At 34.8% G+C, this 24,579-nt stretch overlaps 2 protein-coding genes across 3 annotated transcripts in view; one reads left to right on the top strand and one right to left on the bottom strand.

Moving 5' to 3' along the window:
• lrrc3cb (leucine rich repeat containing 3Cb) overlaps positions 1–24,579 on the top strand; it is a 68,392-nt gene that overhangs the window by 8,193 nt on the left and 35,620 nt on the right. Inside the window, exons 4-5 of one of the 2 annotated variants that reach the window (XR_012396574.1) lie at positions 18,326–18,370; positions 19,447–19,529. Coding sequence is in view for 1 of the 2 variants with exons in the window: in XM_073934847.1 (XP_073790948.1) it covers positions 18,326–18,359; positions 19,447–19,529 (117 nt within the window). In the remaining variant the exon portion in view is untranslated. The remainder of the gene's footprint in view (positions 1–18,325; positions 18,371–19,446; positions 19,530–24,579) is intronic. The other variant, XM_073934847.1, reaches the window with a different exon arrangement.
• LOC141381161 (uncharacterized) lies at positions 527–6,805 on the bottom strand. The gene is made up of 2 exons (XM_073944251.1): positions 6,753–6,805; positions 527–2,539 (listed from the first exon to the last, which is right to left on the bottom strand). The coding sequence occupies exon 2, from the start codon at positions 2,500–2,502 to the stop codon at positions 1,615–1,617; it is 888 nt and encodes a 295-aa protein (XP_073800352.1). The 5' UTR covers positions 2,503–2,539; positions 6,753–6,805; the 3' UTR covers positions 527–1,614.

The following is a 24,579-nucleotide window of genomic DNA, read 5'->3' on the forward strand; positions in this document are numbered from 1 at the left end:
GTGATACAAGGTTATCTGTATTAAAGAGCTGCAAAAAAAGCAGATATTATAATAATTTATCAATAAACACACACCTCGTTCTCTTGCTGACCAACGCTGTGGTTTGCTGATCAAATGAAAAACAAAAGACAGGGAGAAGCCAAATTCTGCTGCCGTTTTCATATCAAATTTAAAGAGGGCTGAGGCAAAAACTTAGTGTACAGTTTATGAGCAAATCGCAAAAGTTTTAGGGGGTCTAAGTAGAAAAATAGGCCTAGCAACGCCCATGTTGAGGATTGTGTTCTTTCAGCTCATTTTAAGTAAGTAGTGTGAACAAGCAGCAGCAAATGTAATTTGTTGAGTATTCAAAATATTATGGAACAGGTTAAAATAAGAGGGAAAATTTTGATCTGATTTGCATGTACAAAATCTCTTTTAAGCTATTTGCTAGTGTGAGAGATTATGAACTGAAGTAAGAGTAGTAGACAGTGAATATAGATATTGCATTTTCAAAAATTGACACAAATGTAAAACTATTTTTTTTTTTGCATTCAAAGGCTTTTATTTCATCATGCATGGCAACAAGCGCAGTTACTGGTTTTACAACAACCTCAAGCAATCACAATATAATTTTAAATCACCTATTTTGATTTATTAATGATTATCAGTAATTTTCAGTGCATATACAGTTGAAGTCAGAATGTTTAGCCCTCCTGAATATTTTTTCCCTAATTCCTGTTTAATGTAGAGACGTTTTTCAACACATTTCTAACTAATTTAATAACTCATTTCTAATAATTGATTTCTTTTATCTTCGCCATGATGACAGCACATAATATTTTACTAGATATTTTTCAAGACACTAGCATCCAGCTGAAAGTGCCTTTTAAAGGATTAACTAGGTCAGTGGTTCTCAAACTGTGGTACGTGTACCACTAGTGGTACTTGGGCTTCCTTCTAGTGGTACGCGGAGGAATCAAATATGTCATATGTACATGCTACATTTATTTTTAAAAAATTATTAAAAAATGATTTATGTATGAATATGATGACATATTGCCTATGTTTCCTGGTGTTGATAAATAGGCTAATACTTTACAGGAGTTTTTTTTCTTTAACTTTTTAAGAACAGTAACTTTTCATTTTTAACTTTTAAGAGCACATTTTAATTTAAATGTTAACGTTTTTAGTCAGTATTTACGCTGCTGTATTACAATACTGGTCATTATGGTAGTACTTGGAGAAACTATTTTTTTATGAGGCGGTACTTGATGAAAAAAGATTGAGATCCACTAAACTAGGTCATTAGGTTAACTAAGCAAGGTTTAGGGTAGTTAGGCAAGTTATTGTATAACGATGGTTTGTTCTGTAGACTATCGAAAGAAATATTTCTTATAAGGCTTATAAAATTGACCGTAAAATGATTCTTAAAAAATAAAAAACTGCTTTTATTCTAGCTGAAATAAAACAAATAAGACATTCTCCAGAAGAAAAAAATATTTTAGGAATACTGTGAAAAATCCCTTGCTCTGTTAAACATCCTTTAGGAAATATTTGAAAAAGAAATTTGAAAAAATAAATCGTTTTGACCTCAACTGTACATAGTTGCCATATATTTGCACTAGCTCATTTAATCTACTGGTATGCCAAGTACATTTCTTTCCCTTGGTTGCCCTCATTCAGATTTTTGTCGATGAAGTTGATCCCAGCTTTCTGATACACAACCCAGGCAGCACTATTGATCAGCAGAACGATGTTCTTGACCTGCGATTCACATCCTTTGTTCAAATACCAAGCGAAGATATCATTTCCACCAGCGCCAGTATTGAGATTAACGCTGAGCTTTTTGAAGTCGTCATTCTCAAGCCTCACATCCTCCTCAAAGTTGGTGGACACATTAAGACCGGTGAGAGCCTTGCTTTTATCAACTGTGCGTCGATACCAGAGGAAGATGCTGTTTCCACCGGCACCGCGATTGGTGTCTTCGTCCACACGAGTGAAGCCAAGATCAAACTTTTGCTTGTCAGAGTTGAAGTCAGTAGATGCTGTGATCTCACAGATGTAGCTCGGCTTCTCTCTTTTCACCCACAGATAGATGAAGTTTCCTCCAGCACTGCGGTTCAGATCACAACCCAGCCTCTCCCAGCCATCTCGCAAAAAATCCGGCTCTTCTGTGGCATCTTTGCTCACCTCCAGGTCCACAATGGGGATGTCAGATTCGGTGCTGCCGTAAAAGTACCACAGATTGATTTTGTCTCCAGTCGTTCCTGCATTCAGATTCTTCTTGACCTGCTCGTACCCAGCTGCCTCCAGACCTTTTTCCATATCTCTTTTGAATGAAAACTGGATCCTGGTCACAGGCTTCAACCCACACTCTTTCTTGTACCAGAGGAAGACGCGATCTTTCTTAGTGCCTGCATTGAGGTCAGCATTGAGGCGGTGATATTGGTTAGCTCCAAGTATTTCCTCCTCATCTTTAGTGGTGGAGATATTGAGCTTTGTTATCGCACCGCCAGTTGCCATTTTGGTTAGTTTAGATTGGAGGAAGCTGGGTGACTTACTGCAAATACAAAACAAGGGAAGTGAAAGTCTTTTTATTGGCAATACTCATTCATATTCTCATTTATGATAATCAATTTCTGCACTGTTAATATTTTTTTTTGTAAATTACACAGTATTTTACTGTATTATGAACTGTATGTTACTGTAGGACAGTTAATTTATTTTGCACTGTGGACATTACTGTGTATTTTACATTAAATATATACATACAGTTGCCTAGATACATATACAGCAAAATAAAATGTGCTGTAAATGTAAATACAGTATTTTTGCTGTAATTAGCCAGTAAAATACTGTAGCTTCTACAGGAAATTGTTAATTAGTTGTTAAATAAATTGTTTAGTCATGATCTACAAGGGATAGTTCACTGAAAAATAAAAAATTCTCAATGTCATTTGATCAAAACCTGTCTGATTTCTTCTGTTCAGCACAAAAGAAGATATTTTTTATTATTTTTTTGCCTGAGCATACTGGCAGTTTGTTTAGATGTTCTTGGTTTATGTTGTGCTCATATGTTAGTCAAACTGTACCAAAGTTTATTTGAAAGCAGACAAATAAGCCGCTTTAAAAGAGCATTATAATCTAACCAAACCTGCCATCAAAATGCTGGCTGCCCGAACCCGCTGACTTCCATTCAATTTGAAAATGAAAGTCTCAGCTGTCACAATCACCAGCGATCGTAACTTCATAGATCACTGGATCTCACTCACAATAATTTATAGACTACAATTCTGCCATTTCTGGACTACATTTTCATACATGCACTCCGCTCACAGACACACATGCTTCCTCATTCTGACTGATTACACTCGCAGCACCTGAGGATTGTCAAAGACTGATCACACAAACTATTTAAGCACCACACACACTCAATTCCATTGCTGAGTCTTGTTTTCTGCTACTGTGACACTACAACGCTTTTCCTTTGTCTGCCTTTGCCGTGTTTTGATCCTTTGCCTCGCTTATTTGTTTCCTCCTGCCCTGTGACCAACTGCCTGTTAATTTGACTTAGTCTCTGGATTGTCCTCATACATCTGTTTGCCCCTGTATTGACCACTGTTTGCCTGACGATTCTAATAAACCTGCATTTGGATCCTCACCTCTGTTGTCAGTGTCACCCCTGGTTACACCAGCAGCCTGCATTCTTCATCTTCTTTTTATTTGTGACAGTAAAAAGAAACTCATTAACCACACAAGGGAGTGTAAATAATGAGATTTATTTATTTTTGCTTGAACTATCCCTTCTTGCATAGTGCATACATGTTAAATGTTTAATATTTAAAATGTTTAATATTTGTCTTATTAAAAGTCAAGTTGCAGTACATTTACAGCACAGAACAACTAAACAACAGTAACTTACTGGCCAGGATTATTGAGATGTTCATGTATTTCAAACCACAGTAAAATTACTGTAAAACAAACCACATGAGTGATTAATGTGGTAAAAAGCATAGTATAACTTTTTTTAAAAACAATTTTGCAGTCAGTTTGCATTACTGTAATAAGTAAAACAGTAGCTAATGATGATCTACAGTAGTGTTGTAAAATACATACAGAACTGTTGAGTACATCATTATATTGATCATAATGTATAATAACATGTACATTAACATACTGACTGTGGCTTAAACAGCAAGAAACTGTAGAGATGAACGGTATTATACCATAAAAGCAGCAAAAATGGTTTACAGAGAGGCAATAACATCATTATTTGGTTTAAGTCAATATAATATTGATTTAATTCGGCTCGATACATTACCACACCACTAGTAAATGCAGAATCAGTCTTTTGTGTTGTAGAAGGCGCAGCTTTAGACTGATGATTTTGGCTATTATTTATATATCCAGCTTCTTGCCCTCCTCCTCTCTGTTAAGTCGTCATTAACCAACCTATTTCTCAACCCAGTGAGCACATGACACACCACTTTCAATATAAAATGTGGTTGATATGAATTGTTTGAATTATTAAATATAATTTAAACCTAAGTGGCCTAATAAAGATTTGTGTTGAAAACAAACAAGGTAACAATGATTAAATTCTGAAGTTAATTAGCTTTAAAAATGTAAAAACTGTAAAGAAAATGTAATAACTGTTCATGAGAAGTCATACTAATTTTATATACTAAATGTGTATTGATTTTCACACAAAGAATGAGCTGAAAAATCACAAAGCATATCTTATCAAGAGTCCAGACACGGTATAGCCACAATAATCTGACAGTCAGTGTGTCCACACTTCAGTTGTTTTGGTCCTGAGCAAAAAACAAAATGACACATTTGGTCCCAAATGACAAACAGTGTTCAGGCTCTTATTTTTAGGTCTCAACCTAAAAATAAAAACTAAACAGATACTAGCTTTTGTAACTTAGCAAACATGAAGAACTGCTGCAAGAAGATGCTTGTGCTGAACTATAATCGATACCACTGCGACTGAGATTTTTTATTTATTTTTTTGCTTGAGCATGCTGTCAGTTTGTTTAGATGTTCTTGGTTTATGTTGTGCTCATATGTTAGTCAAACCAAATGAGCCACTTTAACAGAGCATTATATTAAAACCAAACTTGCCCTCAGTGTTCAGGAAAGTTACTTTTAAAAGTAATGTACAATCTTGCATTACTTCTAAAAAGAATGTGTCACTAAATGTGGTACTTGATTAGTTTTTTTTTATCTTTTTCATCTGAACTGGACTAATAATGCACGTTATAATATAAATAATACCTATGCAGTATATATAAAAAAAACAACAACAATGTTTTTATAATGTAAAGCCTTTTTAAAACAAAAGTGAAAGGAGAAGTGAACAAACCTCAATCTGAAGGAAATACACAGATTTTACGAAGAACAGGATCCATAAATAGTATAAAGTCATTTCAGCAATGCAGTTTTTATTCATTTTATATTCATAGTTATTGATTTTTATTCATTAAGGATACTAAATCTGGTTTTGTGAATTAAGCAAATACATGCTTACATTTAAGCTACACTGTAAAAAATATCAAGATTCAAGTTTTCAACTTTTTTCCCTCACTTATTTATGGTTTTGAATTGCATTATGGGATCTTGATCTTTCCTTTCAAAGCTTTTGATTTTAAAAAGCTTTTATTGACATTTTTAATAATTTAAAGTGATATATTGTCTGGGTTGGTGATGTAAATTATGATACAAAAACCTGGTAACAAGCTGTACATTTTCTGTTGATTTACAAACTTAGTTTACTATATATTTTTTATTAAGCAATATCTTGTCTCAAACTACTAAAATGTGAATAAAAGTCATTCTGTGAAAATTGCTGAGTTGAATGTTCAAAATCGAAAGTCGACAGAACAGAGATCAACATCCCATAATGGAAGTCACAACCACAAATAAACAGAAAATACTTGTAAGTCACAGATATGGAACCTGTTAATTAACAGTGTACAGTATCAAGTTTACACACTATACACCGTACATCTTCACTTACTCTTGATTTCTCTCTAACAAGAGGACAGAGGAAATGGCAGTCAATAAATTAGAAAACAAAAAGTAACTGCATTACTATTTTGAAATCCAGATATTTTCTTAATGTGTTAAAAAAGTGATCTGATTACATGACATATTAATTGTAACATTAATTACATGAAATATAATTGTAATGCATTACCCCCAACACTACCTGCCATAAACTGAGCATCTCTAAACCCGAAAGGGATTTGAAAGCCAAAAATCTGCTCCTTTGCTCCATTTAGTTTTAATTTCCTAAATATTTTATATTCAGTAAATATTTGTATTACATGTTTAAGTGTTTATTGTGCATTTCATTAGTCTGCGCTTCACTAGATGAAACATTATATTGAGACATTCTGAGAAATTCATACCAGCTAACACTGTACGAACCAACCCAGGGTCATTCTGATTACAGAGCCCTATATACATTTCTGGAGAGCGCCAAATATGTCCCAGGCTGTAAAAAATATGACTTGTTTTCATGAATGACCAATGGTCACATGACCAAATTCTCTCACGAGTGCCATTCAAACCTGCTCTTCTCTGGTAAATCCACTAGAAGCCACTGTCGACTGACCGACTGACTGATAACCCCACCCCCCTCCCTAAACCCAACCAATAGTTTTTTTAAAGCAATCCAGAAAAAAAACACATTTTCAGATTTTACCACATTCTTAGCCTGTTGTTTACTTGTTTGTTTTATTTTTTGGCTTTTGTTTTTGTCTTACCTGCTTTCTGGAACCGCTCTTTGCCAAACCCCATCGTCATGGTCAACTCCTCTCTGCATCTGTAACAAAAGAACCCAGGTGACAACGAAGAAGAGGGTCCAAACACAGTTTCTTAAATAGATTAGGCAAGCAATAGTCAAACAGGAACAAACAAATACATGAGGGTAATCCAAACTTTTAGTTGTGGTCACAGGCAAAATGGTTGATACATTGGCAAAACAACACACACGAGAAAACAAGGCAAAGGTCAAAATAATGGCAAGACTAGACAAGAGAACGCTTAGAAATGTTACAGCAAACAAGACTCAGCAATGTGTGTGTGAGAGTGAGGTGTATTTATATTCCTGGTCATGAGTCTTCACAAGCTTTTGCTGTGTGTTTGCAATCAAGGGCAGAACGGGAATCGGTGTGTGTGAGTGGTGCATGATGGGATTTGTAGTTCATATCAGTGGCAGTTTTGTGGTTCTTTTGCAATCTGCAACTGCAAGATTGCTGGTGATCGTGACAGCATCTCTAATGCGCCAACATTTGTGGCAAACATGAACAAACTGGAAACAGCGACAAAGCTGTCCACATGGAGGTAAGCTGTCAGCTGATAAGTGAGAAAAGGAACGGCATCATATCGCCCCGTAAAGTTTGTTTTAAATACAAAATGCAGCCATATGTTCCTCTGGCTACATAATTCATGATCTCCAGAAATGTATATAGGTGTACATTCTCAGAATGTGCCTATGTTGGTAAGAACTGATCTACATTATTTTATCAGCGGACAATAATTTATGTATTTCTGTAAGACAACCAAAGACTCACTGCACTTTCAAAACAATCCAATCAAGGTGTATAGACCAAAAAATAATCCCATATAACAAAGTGACTGGAAAAAGTCATCAATATCAAAAAGGCACAAGTGAGATAAAAATTAGTACAGGGGATTTACAGAAAAAAACAAGGCAAAAGTTTCAGTCACGTTGACTGTTGTCAATGCAGAGCTAACACTTTTGGATTTCAGTCACTTTATTGTTTGCCTGTAAATATGTAACATATAAAGAAAGATTAAAAACAATTCACCCACATTGTTAAACTTTCAGTGGAAAGTCCTAAACATTGCAATTGATGGTCATCCAGCATTTGATCTGCCACAAACCACTAATGTTGACTGCAGCAGGTTTCAGATTAAAGAAAAAAACATGACCGGGAATTCTTTTGTTCAGTATCGGTCAAAAAAATGTCAGTTCCTTAAAGACTTTATTAAAAACTAATCTGAAGGGTCAATCATATATGAATGTAAATCGGACACCATCATCTGATCAGTAAAGCTAAGATAAATAAAAAAAATAGATAAACACTTTAATTAATGTTTGGTTGTCATGACCAAATCTAGACAGAATCTGTGTACATTTTTTGCTATATCTGCACAGAATTTAGTGAAAAAAAAAAAAAAAAACGTGGATTTATACGGAAAGATTTTGGGAGTATAGTAACTAAAAATGTCAGGAGACCCATTCTAAAGATGTGGCCCTATATTTATTTCTGGAGATGGCAAATTATGTAGCCAGAAGTAGGTATGGCTGCATTTAATTTTTAAAACAAATGCTACAGAGTGTTGACACCCTTCTTTTTCATGCTTTCCAGCTGACCGCTTACCTCTTTATGAACGGCTTTCCCGCTGTTACCAGTTTGTCCAGTAGCTCCAGATAGCAGGTAAAACAAAAACAAAGCCAAAAAAATAACAGGGTGAGAATGTAGTAAAATATGAAAGCGTGGTAAAAATCAGGCGAGGGCTTTTCTTTTTCTGGATTGCTTTTTGAAAACACTTTTTTTAGGGAAGTGTGTTGGTGGGTTAATCGGTGCTTTTGAAGACATGACTGGTTACGTTTAGGGAAGGAGGAGTGTGGGTCAGTTGATTGATCGATCAGTCAGTAAGTCAGTTGACAGTGGCCTCTGGTGGATTTACACCAGAACAGCAGGTGCGAATGGCTCTCCCAAGAAAAATTTGAGATCTGAAAAAGCATACACAGTGGCTTCTGGTGGATTCATAAAAACAAAAACTGCAAAAAAACGTAGCTTCTGGGACATATTTGGCGCACTCCAGAAAGGTATATAGGGGTAGGTTTTCAGAATGATCCTGGGTTGAAAAATGTAAAAATGAAATAAAATAGAATCACCTTTTTAACATTTATTTAGGATTTAAAATTCAAATCCAGCTAGATCTACTTGTTTGGTAAATAAAAGCAAATTTCTCATATATCTACTAAAAGACAGAAAATAATAACTTTTCAAACTGTATTACACATTTTGCATATTTAAAAAAAAAACTGTGAAAATAATATAAAAACTAAACACGCATTTACATAAATAAATAAATAAATTCAATGATGGGCTAAAAAATCTGTGAAATATTTCTTGTGGGCCTAGTCATGACCCAACACTGGGTCAAACATTATCAAACCTAATATTGGTTTGATTTTTTTATTCAAGTAAATTTCAATTACACTTTTTAACACAATGGTTGGCTTTGTCCACATTTGACCCAACGTTGGGTTACAACAACCTAGCATTTTTTACACTAATCTCAGAGCTATTAGTCTCACCAAAAAAATTCAAAATCATTTTACAGTTATGTCACAGTTTTGATGAAAAATTGTTCCACAGGTTCTACTTATGCTGCTAATCCCAGCAGATTTTAGATGTTACATTAAAGGGGAAGTTCACCCATAACTACACTTTAACTGTTTTATGCACTACATGGGTCTAAAGCAGGGGTGGGCAAACTCAGTCCTGGAGGGCCGGTGTCCTGCACAGTTTAGCTCCTACTACTCAAACACACCTGCTTATAGATTCTAGTGATCTTGAAGACGCTGATTAGCTTGTTCAGGTGTGTTTGACTAGTGTTGGAACAAATCTTTTCAGGGACACCGTCCCTCGAGGATCAAATTTGCCCATCCCTGGTCTAAAGTAACCCGTCTAAGCTTTTTTTTTCCTATATCTATTTTATAGCTTGTGCATCAAAGGATTAAGAGTAATACACTTTAAATAATGCTGGGTTGTCATGACCAGAGCCATACAGAATTTACAGACAATTTTGTAGCTATTTCTATACAGAATGAAACGGAATAAAAATGTGGGTTTATATGGAATGAAAAATGTAAAACACGAAATAAAGAAATTTTTAACATTTCTTTAAGGTTTATGATGCAAATCCAACTAGATCTACTTGTTAGGTAAACAAAGCAATTTTCTCATATAGTACATCTACTAAAAGACAGAAAATAATTAGTTTTGCATATTGGTTTACAAAATCAGTGAAAATAATATAAAAACTGAACACACATTTACAAAAGTACATAAATAAATTCAATGATGGTTTAAAAAACTCAGTGGAAGATTCCTTTTGGGCCTATGACCCAACACTGGGTTAAACATCAAACCTAACATTGGGTTGATTTTATTTTCAGTTAAATTTAAAATACACTTTTTAAACACAATGGATAGATTTATCCACATTTGACCCAAGGTTGGGTCACAACAACCTAGCATTTTTTTACACGGTAATCTCAGAGGTATTAGTCTCACCAAAACAGTTCAAAATCATAACAGTCCCAGTTTTGATTAAAAAAATTCTACGACTGCTTCTGCTCAGCAGGTTTTAGATGTTACATTAAAGGGAAAGCTCACCCAAAGCTGAAAAGTCTGTCATTTACTCACTTGTCACAAACCCTTAATGAGTTTATTTCTCCTGTTGAACACGGCAGAAGATATTCTGAAGAAACCTGTAATCACTCACTTCCATAGTATTTCTTCTTCCTATATGGAAGTCAATGGAACAGGTTTTCATCTTTCTTCATGTTTCTTTTTGTGTTCAACAGAAGAAAGAAACACATTAGGGGTCGGAACCACAAAAGAAAAAGTATAGTCATTAAACTTTCATTTTTGAGGGAACTTTCCCATTAACCAAATTCAAAGTGGTTCGATTTATGAAGAAAAAGGAAGAAAAACAAGCCATGATAGGCAACACATCACAAGTTTGCATGAATTCAGCAATAAAATGTCAAGATGGACATCTAACCTGCCACATCCTATATTATCACATGGCCATTTTCACAATTTATGTCAAGCACAGTTGGTTTCACTAGTTTCACTGTTCAGTCTGTTTTTTTCCCGCTTTCTAAAAGACATCAATCCAGTTTAAATGGGACCATATGCGATTAAACAACCTAAATATGTGGCTAGTCAATGGCAGCGAGAACATTAACACCCAGCAGGATGTCTGAGCCACCGTTCAACTCTATAATACAAAAGAGTTTCATACAAATACAGTAAATACAGCATTTCAAGTCTTTAAGAATGAAAAGTCACTTTAGTTTAGGTCACAATTCACAGTGCTAGCTTAATAAACTACTATTTAGCTGTTTATTATTAGTTAGTAAGGTTTTGAGTAGGATTAGGGATGCAGAATTAGACAATACTTTATAACTACTAATGAACAGATAATATCTCAATAGGCAAGTAGTAAACCAGTAGTTAATAGCATGAATTGTGACCTTAACTAAATATGGAGCCAGATCAGTCTTGAAAATAATACATTTACGATATAAAATTCATACACGCACAGCACAATTCACAAATACAAAATCATTTGTACATTCAAGGCACAATTCAGAAATACAACACACAATTTGTAAAAATTATAAATATTTTAGCCGAATGACTTGGATTTGTGTATTTACGACTTGTGTTTTGAATTTACGAGTTGGATTTATTCATTGTTGAATTGTGTTTTGAATTAATTAATTAGATTTGTGCTTTTGCGAAATGTGTTTTGAGTTTAAGAATTGGATTTGTGCATTTACAAATTGTGTTTTGAGTTTTCGAATTGGATTTTTGTATTTTTTTAATTGTGTTTTGAATGTACAAATTGGATTAGTGAATTTTTGAATCATGTTTTAAATTTACGAGTTGGATGTGTGGATTTACGAATTATTTTTTGAAATTACAAATTGGATTTGTGTATTTACAAATTGCGTTTTGAATTTACGAATTGGATTTGTGTATTTACGAATAGTTTTTTGAATTTACAAATTGGATTTATGTATTTTTGAATCATGTTTTAAATTTACGAATTTGATTTGTGTATTTACAAATCGTGTTTTGAATTTATGAATTGGATTTGTGTATTTACGAAATGTGTTTTAGTCACAAATTGGATTTGTGTATTTACAAATTATGTTTTGAATCTGTGAATTGGACTTGTGTATTTTTTAATTCTGTTTTGAATTTATGAATTGGATTTGTGTATTTTTGAATCGTGTTTTGAATTTACAAATTGGATTTTTTTATTTCCGAATTGCGTTTTAAATTTACAAATTGGATTTGTGTATTTTAGATTCCTGTTTTGATTTTACGAATTAGATTTGTGTATTTACGAATCGTGTTTTGAATTTATGAAATGGATTTATGTATTTACGAATCGTGTTTTGAATTTATGAAATGGATTTATGTATTTACGAATCGTGTTTTGAATTTACGAATTGGATTTGTGTATTTATGAATCGTATTTTGAATTTATGAATTGGATTTATGTATTTACGAATCGTGTTTTGAATTTACGAATTGAATTTGTGTATTTATGAATCGTGTTTTGAATTTATGAATTGGATTTGTGTATTTACAAATTGTGTTTTAAATTTCTAAATTGGATTTTGCAAATGTAACTTGTGTTGTTAATGTATGAATAATATTTTGTTAAAGTATTATTTTTGAGACTGATCCTGCTCCATACTAAAATGTTACAAAAAATTCTTAAAGTTGAACACTAGGCATCTCAGAAACAACTGTATCACTACTCTTAAAAGTCTCATAAATGTTGGTGCTGATAGCCTAGTGATAAGTTCATCAACATGTATAGCACAATACAATCTTAATAAAAATATTTCCATTTTGTTTTTGGTCAAATACAGTTCTGTAAGTTAAAAGTACTACTAACACTATAGTATATTTTCTATAGTTTATATATTTACTGTAGTATATTTTCATGTGGGTGTCTGACAACAGAAAATTCTGGCATTAAATAATGATAATTGGCATAAAATGCTCTTAAAATGACAATAATATTGTTAATCGCAGTATATTTTAATGCAATATATCTTAGGACAAAAAATAGATATCGTGACAGCTTAATGTTAATAAAGATTTATAAATGCTGTCAAAAAATCTATTGTTTGTTATTGTTCATACAAGTAAATAAATGAACTGATATGAATTAATGTAAACTTACTCTGTTTTTTTATGATTCTTTTATTATACTTTTTCCGTTTAGTTTTTATATTTGCTTTTTTACCATTTTTTTTTTGTCCCCTCCAAAAAGTGTACAAATTTAAGGAGTAGCTTGTAATTGCGGTAATATCTTCAGTCAGTCAGTCAGTGTTACAATAAATATATTTTTGCTGCTGAAGTATTGTCATATACGATGAAAATACAGCAAATAAAAGCCATTATCACCACTGCCAAAATGAAAAGTCATGATGAACAATAAATGGTCATATCTGGCCTGATCTACCACACACCACAGTAAACTAAATGTATTATAAACCTCAGCTTTCAGATGTCCGAAAATATGATGAATTCAGAAAACATCGGTTTATCAATCTAAACATTTTTGCTTCCTAAAAAATAAATAAATATATATATACTCACTGAAATAAGCAAAGCAGAACTACTGTACATGAAACAGTTCAATAAGACTGTCAGTCAATGTTTCTGGAATTAAACATACTGAGTATTGCTGCTGGGCGTAAAAATCAAGACGACTTTGATAGACATATTCAAAAATTAATGTCAATATTAATAGCAGATACGGAGCAGGTGCTGTTCCATCTTGCCCACAAGCCCTGATCAACAGTAATTAAAGATGACAGTGATACAGTATATACATCTGAAGAGCTCAAGCACTGTCAACTTTTACCCTCATCTGAACATCTGTGTCTTCAAACATATCAGGGCCTCAGTTCTGGAGAGAGATTTCCTCCGACTATGTAAGAGACTTAGATTTAATTGCAAATGTGATAGAGTTTTTTTTAATTTTTTTTTATGTAATCTGAAAGTAGTTCTTGAATGTAGACATCTCATATGAATAATACTCATAGTTGCCTCTTTATCAAGTGGCTGATTTTAAAACTGCGGGTACATTTTGCGACTCCAAGATAAACCTTAGAAAAACAATGTAAATTTAAACAAATTATGAATGATAACAGTTTATATTGTTATATTTAAAAGATGTGGTAACACTCAACTAATAAAACACAATAAGGTAGGTTCATATTTTCACGAACACACACACAAAAAAAAAAAATGAACAATGCATATTTAATGAAAAACAGTCATTCATTGTTAGTTCATGTTAACTCATGGTGCATTGAATGTTAACAAGCAAAAATGATTAATTTTAATAATGCATAAGTTTTGTTCATAATTGGTTGATGTCATAAATACATTACCTAATGAATCCTAATTGCAAAGTATGACCAAAAATGTTTTCATGTGTATAAATTTAATTTAAACACTCCCACTAAATCTATTTTTGACCATCTCTGCCTTCTGAATCAAAGATTCAGCTTCAGTTATCATGAACTAATTAAATCCACCTTTCCACCTTTTTGTGTGTTTACTTCACTAAGTTACATAAACATTTGCATTAGGTATATTTTTTTTTGTGTAATTTTTAAAATTTTGGTTATAAAAAATACTTTACGGTCAACTCTGTTACATCAGAAAGGCAGAACAATCTTTAAAATGCTGAGAGAATTTTTTTATTTTTGCACGAACCATCAGGAGCATGCATACAAAAACACAATATAAAGGGTGGCATTATTAAAAAAAAACTAATAATGGTAACAAAATAAAATCCACAAAGCATAATGTGCATAGTTTTATAATTCATACATCCAATGATTTTAAGAATTAACAGAGGAATCAAAAAAACTATTATAATAATTGATACATTTTTTTTAAAAATCTTTTTGCTTTTTTACCAATTTCACATTAGAATTTAAAAAAAAAAAATCTGAATCAACACAAAAACTGTTAATGTCGGAGATGACTTAGCAAGTTTCTGTTTGTGTATGTGAAATTTTGCCAATAAAATAAGGAGATTAACAATATATTGAAAACTTTTGTTGATTTTTTTCATAATAATAAAAAAATATATTTTAGTGTAAAATAATACCTAAGTTTTGTCATTTTAAAAATATATTTTGCTAGATCCTTCCAGAAACTGTTTACAACATTGCATTAAAAAATGATGATGGCTTTTTTTTTTTAACTGCTCTACAGAAACTACAGATGTCCTCCATTTCAATGTACTTTGATAATAACATTTTTACTGGGTAAATTGTATGTATTTTAAAATGAATTTCTTTAATTTTATTGTTAATGGAGAAGGGTGTTAACTAGGCTCTTTTTCAATTAATATTAACTATAAGAGTTCCAGAAACATTTGCCTCTAGGAGCAATTTTTTTTTGCTTCTGAAAAATATCACGAATGTGTTTGGTAGTACATTTTTTATCAGTCAACTCAACACTTTCTAAATGTAATTTTGGGTTTACAACAGACAGAGAAATATAGCAAAGATAATTATTTAACAAGTTTAATAATTTTAACAGGGATAGATTTAATAACTAATTAAATTCTCTAAACAGTATTTTGAAATTGTAGACATGAATTGTTCATGTAATAGAATAAATTGTCGAAAAGTTTTAAAAATGCTAGGAGAAAAAGCACGTGACTTGCTCCAAGTGATGTAATTTCTTCTGGCGGGAAACTCTTGAGGCATGTAATTATGTTCCCCATTAATATGAGTAAATTTTTAGGATAACTCCAATAGATTAAATGTCAACTCTGTTATTGTAGTATTTCAGTGAATTTCTTATGAACTTTTTATAAACACTAATATGATATCAAATGCATAAAATTACATTCATAAAATTACATACATCCAGCCCCGGCTGGGCCAGTTGGCATTTCTGTGTGAAAAACATGCTGGATTGAAGTTGGCAGTTCATTTTACTGTTATATTTTTATATTTTCAGTCATATGTATGGGTGTTTCCCAGTACTAGGTTTAGGCTGGAAGCAAGTGGTCCTCACTGGCATCCGCTGTATAAAACACATGCTGGAATAGTTGGTTCATTCTGCTGTGACAACCCCTGACAAATAAAGGGACTAAGCCGACAGAAAATGAATAAATGACATGACATGGGTGCTCCGGTTTCCCCCACAAGTCCAAAGGCATGCGGTACAGGTGAATTGGGTAGGCTAAATTGTCTGTAGTGTATGTGTGTGAATGAGTGTGTATGGATGTTTTCCGGTGATGGGTTGCAGCTGGAAGGGCATTCGCTGCGTAAAACATGTGCTAGATAAGTTGGCGATTCATTCCACTAAGGCGACCCCAGATTAATAAAGGGACTAAGCTGAAAAGAAAATGAATGAATGATGATATGCCATTAGGTATTTGGTTTGAGGATAGTATCTTGAACATAAGCTCAAAATAGTGGAAAGGTATCAACTCTATTTGTGGTTTAAACAGTTTAGCAATAATTTAAACTACAATTAGTTACAGAATAAAATGTTCCCTTTTACATTTAAGCTCTAGAGTGAATTATTTCACATGGACTGTCCTTTTATAATTCAGTGAATTCAGTTTTCTCATGGTCAATTCCTATTATGTCCACTAGGTGGCATTAAACACCTTACTGTTGTTTTCACATCTCTGCGTGACGAAGGAAAACACGCAGGTCTGTCCTGGCAATCCAGTACAAAGACCAGTTTAGTTATATCAAAAGAGGTATGTCATGCTATTGTACCATATTTTCGATCTGCCATTAATTAATGATTGATTTGTCTGGTTTTTCAATTATTTGTGAAATATGTATACCTTCATATTAGACCTTTTGTTTGTTGTCATAATTGACAATTCAGAAAAGTGCTAGAAATATTTCTCAGGGATTTCAGTTCACATTTTGTCTAGTAACAGTACTCAGGCAGGCTGTGGTGATTAATCTCTGCTCAGTTGGTTCTAATTGGCCCAAAGTGTCAGAAGAAAATATTCTCCAAACCATTATTACACCAGCAGCAGCATAAAACATTACAAATTGAGGTAAAGTTGGTTTTATATTCGCACATTCGTTCAGTGGCAACTTGTGACATGCTCCCTAAATTATTTATTTACCATGCCTCGTTGAACATTAGGTCTGAAATAGCATGTAAAAATGACTTCAAAACAACATTTGCACTATTTAATCGACTAAACAATGTTGTATTTTCAGGGGTGTCCAGGAGGTCCTAGAGGGCCAGTGTCGTGGAGAGATCAGCTCCAACCCTAATCAAACACACTTGAACCAGCTAATCAAGCTCTTACTACGTAGGTATACTAGAAACTTCCAGGCTGGTGTGTTGAAGCTAAAGTCAGCAGGACACCAGCCCTCCAGGACTGACTTTGGACACCCCTTACTTAGGTAGTCCTTGGTTGCTAATATGATTTCCCCATTTACAATTTGTAAAGAATACTTTTCTGAAATTATATTACTAAGGATTAAGTTACAATGTGCGAAAATAAAGCTGACTTTTCCTTACTTTGATACAAGGCCTGCTTTTGTGTTGTTTATGACTAATTCTGACCCAACCGTCCCAATGACTCATCAGACCCATTTTTTTGTCCAGTTTCGGTGAGCTCATGTGAATTGTCACCTCAGTTTTCTGCTGACAGGAGTGTGACCAATGTGGTTTTCTGGTGCTGTAGATTGTATAAACCCTACCCACATAGCAAAATATCTCTGGCCCAGCTCTGGCCCACACAATCAGCTTTTGCTTGGCCCACACGCTGCAGTGAATTACGGTACATGATTGGAACAAGTCTGGCATCCATACGTGGTCCAAACACGGACCATATCTGGGCCAAGTCTCAGCCAAGTTAATAGCTCATAACTGGACCTGAACTGGGCCGGTTATGTTGGTGTGTCAAGATTGCGTTGAATTTGATAAACTGCGCTTTTTCTCAAAGTGACCTGATTGGTGGATTTTTTTTTACTCAAAAATAATGTACTTTAAAAGTGGGTAAAGAAAGGCCAAACGTAGGTGGCTCACAAATACATTTTTAACATCTGGTCCAAATACTACATTTGATATCTGACCCAAGTCTTTTGTGCTGCTTTAAAGACAGTGCCACCTCTGCCAAACCCGGGCCATGTTTGGCCCACATGCAGTATGCCAGTGCCGTACGAATGTCTGTTGGGCCAGCTTTATGCCAAATCTAGGCCAGAATTCTTTGTTACCTGGGTAGAGATGGTTATGGATGAAATTACCAGTAGATCATCAGTTTTAGAAAAATGACCTAAACAATGCCACAGTCAAAGCCACTTAAATGGATAGTTCACTCAAAATAAAACTCAGAAATTTTCTTCCTTTGAACTCAAAGGAGGATATATTGAAGAAAGCTGAAGGAAAAAAAAAACAGCTTTTTACTTTAATAGTATTTATTTTTGTTCCAAATTCTTTAAAATGTCTTGTTTTGTGTTTAACAGAAGGAAGAAATGCACAGTTCAGAACCACTTGAATGTAAGTAAATGGTGAGTAAATGCACATTTTTGGGTTAACCATCCATTTAATTTACCTTTCTTCCTCATTCTGATGTAAATACCGTAACACATTAGTTGCCACCTTGTGATTGGCTGATTAGATATTTGCATTAACACACAGTTGAAAAGTTGTACAAAGCAAAGTGACCTGCGGTTGTCGCCACACTGTAAAAAAAGTCATGACAGCAAATGTTTTTATGTTACTTTAACTAACTTGGACCAGTTAATCGGATTTCAACTACATTTTTATTTATTTATATAAAGTTTAACTTAATATCTGTTGTTAGTTTCTCTGATGTAAGTTGAGAAATGTTAGGGAGCAACATTTTTTATAGTGTATTAAATGTAAAACTTAATGTAATTCAATCGTAGTAAGCCATATCCAGCTGCAGGCATCTTCTATTTTCATCACATGCTCTCTTTTTTTGTACCCTAGAGATATGTACACCTTTTGTTGAAGTCTCGGTATGCTTATGTAACAAGCTTATGGCCTGGTTTTAAAAGCATCTTCGGTGCTGCTGCTGCTGGGAGTTGCTCAAAGTGGAATTTCCTGCCATTTTGCAATGTTCTCTCAGTATTTCGGAGATCAGATTGGCAGCTGTCCTGCTGTGCAAGGGACAGATAAGAAAAGCCTTCAGACAGCAATCAGCTGCAGGTTACAGTACGAAACAATGGCCAAATCACCACAGAGAGATGTGAAGTTTCGATATGTCTAAACTAGTGCATGTATGAGAAGTAAATAAGGGCATTGTGTGTACATCATATGAGTTTTTTTTTACACAGAATCTTATCAGTCTTATTTGATCAAGTTTATACTCATGTGACAACCAGGAAAGGAGGATATTTTGGCACATGTAATGGCATCTTGTCTAATTAAAATTAAAAAGGTCTGATCAGATGTTGCACAAATGAAAGCAGATTTCTATAAGGATGCTGTTGCGAGCAATCTGAAAGAACTTTTAATGATTGACTAAACCTTTTATTACTCCTTTCATTGTTAAGTTTAAAATGTCTGAACTGTTTCTTTTTAAGTGAAGTTATTATTGTTTTGCTCTCTTCCATTTTAGTTTCCAGCACAACACATCATAGTTTCAATCCTAGTCCACATGAACCGGAAGTTCCTTCAGACATTTATCAAAGTCCCTTAAAGGCAAGTCATTTTACTCCCAACTTTGAAACATCTTTGATGCAAGTGCAGCTCCTGTCTGTTTTGAATGGAGAAACATCAAATGCTACAAATTTCACATTAAATTTCATATTTGGAATCAACAATGGAATTGAACAACAACTGCCTCTTAAACTGCACTTCTAAATGTTCCAATCAAACAAACAAACAAAAAATAAATAAAGCAAGTTCCTTTGAAATGAACGGCGTATGTGGAAATGTATTTATGATAATGATAAAACTACCTCACGTTAATTTCAGATTAGAAAACCAGAGAACTTCTGTTGAAGTGTAGTTGGGTCGTTAAAAGAGATTTAGAGATTTTGTTGGTGCCAGTGAAGAATAAATTTCTAGCTTTATGTAGTTCACAAGTGTCTAGACCAGTTTCTGGAGGGCTGCAGCTCTGCACAGTTTAGTACCAACCCTGCTTCAACACACTTAGCTGTGGTCACACTGCACTTTCCCCCCCATAGACTTCCAGTCATATGTAGCGAATGCGTCAGACCGGAAACGCAAGTTAGTGCGTCAGACTGGAAACGCAAGCTAGTGCGTCAGGTTTTGCGAGTGTTGCTAAATCGGATATGGTTGCGGCCGGAAGTTAACGAGAATTGTTTATATTATTTATTAAATTTCCCATTTATTGTATTTTATTAACGCATACTTTACGCCTACCCGTTGAACTGTTCAAGCTTGGTGAACTGCGAAATCGCATCACTTGACTGCGCGAGACCAATCGAGGATCAAAACATGACCTCTCAAGACAGGAATTTAAAATATTGAGCAATCGCTTGTTTTTTTAATGTCTGATCATCTTGTTTAATCCCGCATCTTTTCGCAGCGCTGTACGACAGAATTTCGCAAGCTCAAACTCTAGTGTGACCGCAGCTTTACTTGTAGGTTTCAGACAAGCCTGAAACACTCAATTAGTTTGATCAGGTGAGTTTAATTAGGCTTAAAGCTAAACTGTGCAGAGCTGCGGCCCTCCAGGAACTGGATTTTACACCTGTGATGTAGGTCAATGGTCTCAAACTCAATTCCTGGAGGGGCACAGCTCTGCACCGTTTAGCTCCAGCCACCTCCAACTCACACCTGCTTGGTGGTCTTGAACACCTTGATTAGTTGGATCGGCTGTATTTGGATATTTGATTATGATTTCAGCAAATCTGTGCGGAGCTGCGGCTCTCCAGGATTCGAGTTAGAGACCTATGATGTAGATATTTCTCATGTCTGTGAGACCAATGTTACAGCAAATTTGACGACACCAAAGGACTCATAAAAATGAAGCTGCAGAAACTGTCGTGAAAACACGTCTAAAATGAGCCCTTTCCCCAGCGAACTACCAATCAATGACTGACTTGTTTTGTAAAGTCAAATCATCTTTCTTTTCTTACTAGAGCATCCGTATTGACAATTGCATTGTTCTCTATTCAAAACTATACAAGCGGCATGTTTTGTGTATTCTATTTAGTTTTATTGTACTGTATTGATATAAACTCACCGGACACTTTATTAGGTATACTTGTCCATCTGCTTATTGATGCAAATTTCTAATCAGCCAGTTAAATGGGTTAACCAGGGGTATGACGCTGACAACAGAGGTGAGGATCCACATGCAGGTTTAGAATTGTTAGGCAAGCAGTGGTCAATACAGGGGCAAACAGATGTATGAGGGCAATCCAGAGTCAAAGTCAAAATAACAGGCAGATGGTCAGAGGCAGGCAGCAAACAGAATTAAACAGAAAGGCAAGCAAGGCTAAGGTCAAAACACAGGAAAACAAGAAAAGGATAACGCGTTGTAATGTCACTTTACAGCTAACAAGACTCAGCAACAGTGTGTTTCTGTGCTGTTTATGTAGTGCAGTAATCAGTCCTTGAGCAGCTTCAGCTGTGGAAGTGTAATTAGTAAGGATCTGGAACATGTGTGTGAACAGAGTGCATGTATGAAGTTGTAGTCCATGAACTTGCAGATTTGTTGTTCTATGTGTGTTTGAGTGTTTACCAGCGAGCTCTGGTGGTTAGATCGCTGGTGATCATGACACATGACAGCAAATCAATGCATTTAGGCATGTAGACATGGTCAAGATGATCTGCTGCAGTTCAAACCAAGCATCAGAATGGGGAAAAAAGGTGATTTAAGTGACATGATTGTTGGCGGCAGATGGGCTGGTCTGAGTATTTCAGAAACTGCTGATCATTTCTGACTATTGCTGACTATTTTAGAAGCAAGGCAAATGCCAGAGGTAAGAGGAGAATGGCCAGACTGAATTGAGCTGATAGAAAGGCAACAGTACCTCTAATAACCACTCGTTACAACTAAGGTATGCAGTAGAGCATCTCTGAACACACAACATGTCAAACCTTGAGGCAGATGGGCTACAGCAGCAGAAGGTGCCACTCCTGTCAGCTAAGAATAGAAAACTGAGGCTATAGTTCGCACAGACTCACCAAAATTGGACAATAGAAGATCGGAAAAGCGTTGCCTGGTCTGATGATTCATGATTTCTCCTGCAACATTTGGATGGAAGGGTCAGAACTTGACGTCAACTACATAAAACCATGTATCCACCCTGCCTTGTATCAACGATTCAGGTTGGTGGTGTAATGGTGTGAGGGATATTTTCTTGGAACACTTTGGGTCCATTAATACCAACTGACCATCGTGTCATGATGTCAATGTTACAGCCTACCTGAGTATTGTTGCTGACCATGTCCATCCCTTTATGACCACAGTGTACTCATTTTCTGATGGAAAGCAGGATAACGCGCCATATCATAAAGCGTAAATCCTCTCAGACTGGTTTCTTAAACATGACAATGGTTTGCTGTACTCAAACGGCCTCCACAGCCACAAGAACTTATTCAATCCAATAGAGCACATTAGGGATGTGATGGATGTGATGGATGTGAGATTTGCATAATGGATGTGCAGCCAACAAATTTTGCTATCATGTCAATATGGACCAATATCTCTGAGGAATATTTTTAGAATCTTGTTGAATCTATACCATACAGGATTAAGGCAGCTCTGACGGCAAAAGGGGGTCCAATCAGGTACTAGTAAGGTGTACTTAGTAAAGTGGCCGGTGAGTGTATTTCCAACTAAAACTTAATATTTAGTTGGGGGTGGGGTTTATTTTGCACCTTCCTTTCATCTTTCACTCACAGCAAACTAATGGTTAGAGGGGTGTGGCTGAGCATGTTTCACCCAATCCGTACTACTGACTTCATCAGAGAAGCACTGCTATTCCAGAGCAGAAGCATATAGTCAGACATGAATTAAAGATTACCAAACAAAGCAGATTTTTGTTTAGTTGATTAATTTTATAGCACAGATTAATTTGCGATTTTAGGACGAACAAAATATGCGCTAGCAAAATAATCATTGTAGCCAATTTGTCAAACTGACATCATCAGAGAAGGGCTGCTATTCCAGAGCAGAAGTAAATAGTCAGATTTGGATTAAAGATTACCAAACCAAACAGTTTACTTGTAGCGGTTTACCTTGCACAGAATAATAATTATAATTTTTTACTTTAGGACTATTAAAAAATGGGCTAGCAAAATATTAATTGGAGCCTAAATTCTGATTTCATTCTGTGGACTTTAAGAAGTGTCCGATTTGCAGTTTTGGTGTGAAATTCTGCTGGTTATATGGAAGCTACATTCTAAATTCTAAACATTCTAAATCCTACATGTGGGACTGTGCTCTCAGGGCTAAGAAATAACAATTGCACATGTGGGACTGTACTGCTCGGGGATAATCATTTAAATATGCTTTGCAAGATGCTTATAAGAAAAAATTGGATTCGTAAACCATGGTGTGTGTGGTGTGTGGACTTACAGCTTGCAATCGGTGGCTGTTTTTCCTATAAATGTAAATAATAAATGTTTATTAGTATCTATTATTAGCATTCAGTAATCTTTATTTTGTATCTGCACTGTAAAAAATGTGCGGGTCCATACAAATCATTTATGTTGTCCCAACACAAAATCGATTACCTCAACAAATTCAAGTGGATTGAACATAAAACAATTAATCTATCCCCAAGAAATCTCAAGAACTGTGTTGTTTCAGCTCATTTTAAATAAGTAGCTTGAACAAGCAGCTAAATATATATTGTTTCAGTGTGAATGTGTACCTGCAGACTATGAGGGATGCCATAGTGATCATGTTAAGCAGATATGGGTTGTTTTGTGCTGATAAACCTGCCGGATAACATCTCACACTGTTTTTACACCTGGAACTGCAGGTCATCAGATTAACACACATGTACACAGTGCAATACCACTTATGTATTGCATTTGGCAGTGAGTTGATGTGATATATAGTGCCATTTTCTTGAGTTTAAAGGTGATCAAGTGAAAGGATTGAAAATCTGTGCAAGGGGGTGAAACATTCATCAGATATGCACTAACGCCGAGGCCTCAAGTTAGCAAATATAACAGGACAGGAGTGTATGGTATGCTTGATGAGAAGATGCATGTGTGTGTGTGTGTGTGTGTATTTGTGCTTGGAAATCCTCCAGTGTTGCATTTTTCCAGCATTTGTCAGAACGGGGTGAGTGTGGGTTTCTCTGGTAAAGTCATCAGAGAGACCACAGGAGATTGAAGAATTTTGTCCAGGTAATGCTTTCGTGTGTGTGTGTGTGCGAGTGTGCATGTAGGCATAACACTGAAAGTACAACACAATAAAAAGCGTTTGCTTTTATTTGCAATTATATTGCTTTGTTTATTAAGCTAGTTATTTAAGTTAAATAAGTAATTAGAACTATATTAAAGGGTCACGAAACACCAAAGCACATTTTTTTTGAGACGTTGACAGTCATATATGCGTCCCATGTTGCTAAAAACACTATTAGGACACATATATTTAGCTAAAAAGTGAAAATTGCTTGGTTTTGTGTTATTTTGAGCAAATTGGTTCTTACGATTTTTAGAAAAAAAATTTTAAGCTGCGTCAGGATGATTAGAACCTTGTGGATGTCTGTACCGGTGGGTACAACGTTACGTCTTTGAGTTTTCAGCATTAATTAAT

The sequence above is a fragment of the Danio rerio genome, chromosome 3 (assembly GCF_049306965.1).
Source record: "Danio rerio strain Tuebingen ecotype United States chromosome 3, GRCz12tu, whole genome shotgun sequence".
In the NCBI taxonomy this organism is placed as follows: domain Eukaryota; kingdom Metazoa; phylum Chordata; class Actinopteri; order Cypriniformes; family Danionidae; genus Danio; species Danio rerio.

Excerpts from the sequence above, each read along its gene's own strand:
- LOC141381161 (XM_073944251.1), bottom strand. The coding sequence starts at position 2,502 with ATGGCAACTGGCGGTGCGATAACAAAGCTCAATATCTCCACCACTAAA.